The 6611-nt window shown below is 45.4% G+C and overlaps 1 protein-coding gene across 1 annotated transcript in view; it reads right to left on the bottom strand.

Moving 5' to 3' along the window:
- Positions 1-6611, bottom strand: part of LOC103386510 (semaphorin-3F-like) — a 47357-nt gene that overhangs the window by 18143 nt on the left and 22603 nt on the right. Inside the window, exons 3-6 of the mRNA XM_025060146.1 lie at positions 2401-2561; positions 2031-2093; positions 1571-1690; positions 1300-1389 (exon numbers count right to left, since the gene is read on the bottom strand). Of these exons, the coding sequence (XP_024915914.1) occupies positions 1300-1389; positions 1571-1690; positions 2031-2093; positions 2401-2561 (434 nt within the window). The remainder of the gene's footprint in view (positions 1-1299; positions 1390-1570; positions 1691-2030; positions 2094-2400; positions 2562-6611) is intronic.

Below are 6611 nucleotides of genomic sequence, written 5' to 3'. Positions count from 1 at the left end.
TCGTCTCTTGTGGGACCAGCAGGGCCTGATGGGGGACGGAGCGTCGGAATAATGAGGGTACATTCAAACAGACAGATACATGTGGGAAAAGACTGGGATTTCTAATCCATCTCTATGTCACTGCACTGTGGAAAACAATATGTCATAGGCTTCTTCCCTCTGCATAACAAGCTGCTGCCAAACGTCTTTCAGCCTCTGGGAGCGGGTGGCGGTGGAGATCTCCTGCTGACACCTGTAATCCACCACAGCGAAAACACACACCCAGGACGGAGGCTGCCTGAGTGAGACTCGTGGAACAGCTCGTGGAACTGTTGCCTGTGAGCACTGATAGTTGACTGTCAGACATTTGTGTATTAGAAAAGGGTAAACTGAATCAGTGACATGTGATAACCTGCTCTCTAGCCCCACCCTCAGACCACATCATGTCCAAATTACCCCTTTTCAACTTCCAGCTGGAACAGAGATGGAGACTTTTCTGTCAATATCCATCAGAACTGAGGCAAGAAGAAGCTTATGCCGCCGGTTCAAACTGGTTCACAAAACCCATCCTTGCACAATTCCCTGCTCATCTTTGATTTAAATCTCCACTCGGCCAAATGAGGAGTCGCTGGCAGCTGACAACAGGACACATCTGATGTTGGCGGGCAACAAAGGTCACAAACAAACACGACCGTGCACCAGAGGGGAAGTGTGTCCTGTCCTTGTTTTTGTAAACCTGCGATTACAAAAATAACACCTGAAAATACGTCAACATTTTCAGAGCAGCCCACTTCACTTTAACAAAGTGGTGTTCTGTGTTTGAAATGTGCTCTCAGAACTCAAACACGTTCAAGTGTGTGCTTCCTTCAGTTCCTCCCCTGAAGAGCCAGTTGGCTGCAGATGCTCCATGTTTGCTCTGAGCTAACAGACCCTCCCGCGGGAGGAGGCATTCACTGACAAGTCCTGATGCCTCCGTTGGACACAGCGCACCACATTCCTACAGAAGGTGGAGGAGCCAGTGGGGTGAAGGCTTGAAGGGTGGGACATCCTGAAATGTCTTGGAGAATCAGGAAAAATATTTCCTCCGCCTGACGCTGGTGTTCGATTGAGTTAAAAGCTAAGTGTAAATGCACATGTCGGGCGCATGCACCAGTGACGGCCTGCTGGATTTAATCTGGGCAGAATATTCCTGACAAACCTTTTCCATTTCCACCTCTGCTGTTATGCAAAATTAAGCCGTTAGTTGAAGGAAATGGAAAAGGAAACAAAAAAAAAACAAGTCACCTCACTAAGTAAAGTCTGCATGAAAAAACAGCTCACCTTTATTCCGAGTGTCTCGTGCACAGCACTGGATTCAGCCGCACGGCTGGTCCTGCCTCTGATCTGGGACATCTGAAGATACAGGGAGGCCTGAGGAGGAGGGAGACCAGACCATAGACTCACTGTACATAACACACAGTCAAACACTTGGGACAGAACTCAAGGTCAAAACAGATATGAATAAAAAAGGGGATATATAACAGTTACTTTGTCAGAGTAAAAAAACTGTTCAACAAAATTCTTCATGGTCTGTTCCATTCTCGAGGCTGACCTGAGACTTGTGTCCACGGTTAACAAAGGTACAGACTGGATTGTAGGCTCCGGTCCCACAGATGTACAGCTGAGTGCGATTCCACGGCTCGATCAGACGGATGAAGTTTGCACACTCCTCCTGAAGCAGACATAAAGGTTGAATAAAATCTTATTATATATATATATTTTTTTGTTTGTAGTATTATTTTTTTCAATGCTTTTGTAATAGGAAATACAAAACTTTTTTCAACACACCTATGAACATTTGGGGATGAGATTTTTTAATTAAATAATTTAAGGTCAAGATGTTTTTTCTGTTCAGCATCAAACCAAAGATCAACTGAGAATTAAATCAATATTTAAAACTCATATATGATTTAACTTCTTTTCAAACATCATGACCATGTTTGTGGGTTTCTTGAATTTTAATCAAATGCATTGTATTTCTTAATATTTCAGTTTTATTGTTTGAAACTCACGTTGGTGTCCTTCCCACTCACAAGGCACTCCATCCTTCTTCTCTCCGACACTGGCCAGTGGATCTGTGAGCAGAGGATTTGAACAAATGTCATGGTTATTTCCCAGCCTGCGTTACATCACTGACAGTTATGAGGTGTCATGGTCACTGGTGTGACAGATATTATTCCTCTGAGGGCTGTTGAGAAGCCGTGAAAAAGAAAAAGTGAATTCCACCCAACACTAACTGTGAGCCAGTCGTCTCTGCTGATAACAGGACAAGAGAAGAGGACATGTTGGCCCAGGGGCAGATGATGTAACAGGGCTTTTTTACATCCCAGTGTAACGTCACATCAGGGGCCACGGCTTGAGGTAACTGAACAAAGGTCTTACAATATGTGGGTCTTTGTTGATGTCGTGCAGGTCCAGGGACAGGATGTGATCCTTGCTGCCCACGTACATGCGGTCGTGGTCCTCGTCCATCCGCAGGATTCTGTAGTCTGACGTGTTGATGAGGAAGGCGAAGTGATGAGCGGTTCCAGTAGATCTCAGCTCTGTTTGACAAAGATGAAAAGGTCCATTAATGACAGCTGTGCTGCACAAACGCACACACACACACACACACATAATATGCCCACACATGCACGAACACATGCCACATTCCCGCTGCCCCTCCTTCACCNNACTCATATGGACTTATCTGATGGTTTTCCACCGACACACTTGTAACTTAACACCACACATTAGAGACAAGTGCGACTGAGTGTCTGTCACAGTGTGTTGATGGCTTCATCCCACCAGGGTGGATCACAGACCTGGAACACAGGTCTTTGGTTTTCTACAGGCTTCAAACTGACAGAGAAGTGTTACAGTACCAGAGGTACCAGAGGTCAAACCATGAAGTGAAGTGTTACAGTACTGTACCAGAGGTCAAACCATGAAGTGAAGTGTTACAGTACTGTACCAGAGGTCAAACCATGAAGTGAAGTGTTACAGTACTGTACCAGAGGTCAAACCATGAGGTGAAGTGTTACAGCACTGTACCAGAGGTCAAACCATGAGGTGAAGTGTTACAAAAGCCTACGGAATCACTGACCCCTGTCGATGACCTCTGCACCAGAGAATCTCCCATCATCCTACAGATGTAGTATTTGCTGTACACGCTGTGTTTACTACACACTTTATATCCATTGTAGGGCAACGTCAGTGAAGATGAATTTAGAACCGTCGCTCCTGTTTGGACACCTCCTGTAGAAGGTTAGTGGAGTGTGGCTGTGGCTGCCAACACAATACAGTCAACATGTTGGCTCATGTCATGGAGAAACCCAATCTTCCTCCAGCTCCGTGCTGGAGTGTTTGTTTGATACGTCCTTCCTGGTTCAACAACCATGTATGAGAGGAGCAGAGGGGCCACGGCCTCACCCTGGACAAACACACTCCCCTACCATGTAAAGGGAGGTGGTGCACAAATACTGCTGCACTGGTTCAGAGGTTTCAATTCAACAAAAGTCTAATGTCACTGCTGAGCTTCGTTCAGCGACCACAGACCACAGGGAGTCAAACAGGGAAACACTCTGTGGTTCCACCCAGATGTTTGATGTCGTGGTGGGGGAGAAAAGCCAGAGGAACTGCTGTCAAAAACAGTTACCTTTGTTTTACTGTTTACATACCCTCCAACAGACCGCAGCGCCCGTGTGTGGTCAACAGAGAGGAAATGAGAGACGTGGTAGAACATTACAACCGGCAACATATTAATGAATTAAAGTAAAATAAATATTATTGGTCCTTCTAAATGCAGAGCCATAATGACGCTCAGAAAGTTTCCAGGTTCTGCTCAGGAGGTAATCACTGACACACACACACACACACACTCTTTGTGAGGAATTATTTTAGATGGAATACATTCCCTAACCTTAAGGTTCTCAAATTAATAGCTGAGCCTAACTCCAAACTAAATGTTGAAACTCAAAATGTCAGTGTGGACCTGGAAAGGGCCCTAAAACTAAAACTAAAACTAAAACTCACATGACCAACGCTTGTCTTCATTCACCATCAGATGAAGTCAGTCTGACTTAAATACAGCCGCAGGTTAAGTCAATAATGACTGGATCAGATTTGATCATATTTAGAGCAGAGGAGGGGTCACAGACTGACTGACATGTGGTCAGGACCCTGGAATTATTTATGTTGGAGATCTTAGTTGAAGGATGAGTCCCAGTCACTCTGAGTGTGTGTGTGTGTGTGTGTGTTTATAGTATGTGTGAGTGTACAGAATGAGCCAGGATGACAACAAACGGTTACACACACAAACACTCAAAAATACCCGTGTGTCATGGATGCCTTGTGTTTGTTATCAGAGTGAAGCATCCGTCAGCTGACCAGTTTATATCCAAGGTGACACAATGTCAGGCCTGCAAATGAAAACCAAGGCTCTAATTTCCACAGCAGTTTAGTGGTCGGACATGAAGACGTTTCACCTCTTCTGAATCAGACTCCATCGTCTTTCCCTGAGGAAGAGGCTCAGTCTGAGAGGGAGATCATTCCACCACATTTTACTGCTGTCCACAGACACAACTATATTTCTACCGACCACAAACGTAAACGTTAAATACTCCGAGCGTACACGCTGTTGTCAGTACTGAGTACAACCACATTATTCTGGATTAACAAACCCTTCCTGAGATTTAGAGGCTGAGACCATGGTCCAGGTTTGACTGTTGGAGGTGGATAAGACCAACGTGCTGCGTATGGTTCAGGTGGGGGAGACGACGGGGGAGGCACCTACACAGCAAAGGCTTTGTTCCTGTTTCCCTCGGTGGAATGTCAATGGTTCTATTAAAGGTGAAAGTAAGACGGCGAGAGAACCTGATCCTGCACTCAGTGTCTCTGCCTCACACTCGTTCACTTACTTCATATGTCTCTAGCTCCTTCTAGCTCCCCCATCCTTCCCCATCCCTCGGGGACAGAAGTGGGGGTCAGTGTGTAGGATCTTTCTTTGTTGGTTCATTTTCCATCTGTGTCCCACACGTGCATGAGAACGGACCGGTGACAGTGGACAGAACAAAAACCCACTGGTGGAGACGTGGGCCTTCCACAGCCTGCCGAACCTGCACCGTCCTCCCCCCTCTCTCCCCCAACATCTCATGGTACAGTCCTGCTGGATAACATTCCCGGTGTCACTTCCCACAATTCATGCCTCTTCAAGGATGTGTATATGTTCGGTGTCAGCTGAGTCCTTTACTCTTTACTGGATTAAAAATAGGATTAAAGATATTCAACTGCAGCTCTCAAAGTGTGAGGAGTGTCTCTGTGGTCAGAGCACTTTAGTTCAGACAGAAAATAGGGGAAAAGAAAGCTCTAAACTCTCTAACTGAGATGAGAATGGACAAATGGATGGATTTCCTTTGGAAGTACAATGATTATTTAAAAGTTGGAATTTTCATTGGACATCAATGTTGGTCATAGTTTTTAATAGAAAACTGATTATTTTCTTTATCTTTTAACACTCGAATACTCAAACAATAGAAATCAGGGCTCCCCCTGGAGGCAGGCTTGTGTCTTGAACCCCTGCTACACAGTACACATTCCACAGTTTAGTCCTGTGTCAAATGAGTTTTTTGTTTTGTGGTAAACTCTTTTTCCACATAAAATGACAAATCAGTGCAATGTTGCCACTGTGGGACATATAGGACCCTCCCTCCCTCTGTGGGGGGGCGCCCCTCACTCTGGGAACCACTGTGCTTAACCATTAACTGCTGCAGTGAAGTTGAAGTTGTAGCTGATATTGGAGTATAATAATAGTACTTGTATTTAGAACTACTGCATGTGTCCCACTGTCCCCACAGCTGGTTCTATAGACCATTAAACATTCGAACACATCCCTGTGTTCTCCTCCATTCTAATGATGTATAGTAAGTAGAAGGGGGAGACATGCCTCACTGTCAGAGGGAACACCTCCTCCTCTCCTCCTACTCCCTCTCCTCCTGGGAGGATATTTGGCTGCTGACACTGATCTCTGGGGCTGCAGACCTGCATGTTATTGCATATTTCTCCATCTTAAATTAATAGCCAGAGGGTTTACTTTAGAAATATGTTTGGACAGGAAAATCTACCTGGCACACGGTGGATTCTCAAAATCTCATCTCCAGAAATGTGAAACCAGCTAACGAGCCACCGTTTGCCCGTGTGGAACGATTTCTCACCCGCTGTGACAACCCTCAAACATGGGCCGGTGCTTTATCTGTCTGTCAGGTGTTAATGCACCCGACCCTGTGCTTGAGTAACATTAGAACTTCCTCCCATTAAAGAACTCTAAGTGTGATTTAGGAGTGCGTCCAACACAGAAGTTCTCTGGTGACACATGGTGATGAGGAGGAGGAAGGAATAATAAATCCAGGGGATAATCCTGAGTTCAACAACTACAGTACACTGTCACTGAAGACTGCAGAACACACTACAGTAGATAGGGGGCACTGATACGGCTGCTGCTCCCCCACCACATATTTCTTTGCTTACAAATTGGGAAAATTAACAGTGGTGAACACTGACAGTTCAGAGCGTGTTCCTGCTTGATGGCTGCACTGATATCTGCTCAGTATAACTGT

This window comes from Cynoglossus semilaevis, chromosome 11 (assembly GCF_000523025.1).
Source record: "Cynoglossus semilaevis isolate Cse_v1.0 chromosome 11, Cse_v1.0, whole genome shotgun sequence".
NCBI lineage: Eukaryota > Metazoa > Chordata > Actinopteri > Pleuronectiformes > Cynoglossidae > Cynoglossus > Cynoglossus semilaevis.
This window is presented reverse-complemented; position numbering and strand designations above follow the sequence as displayed.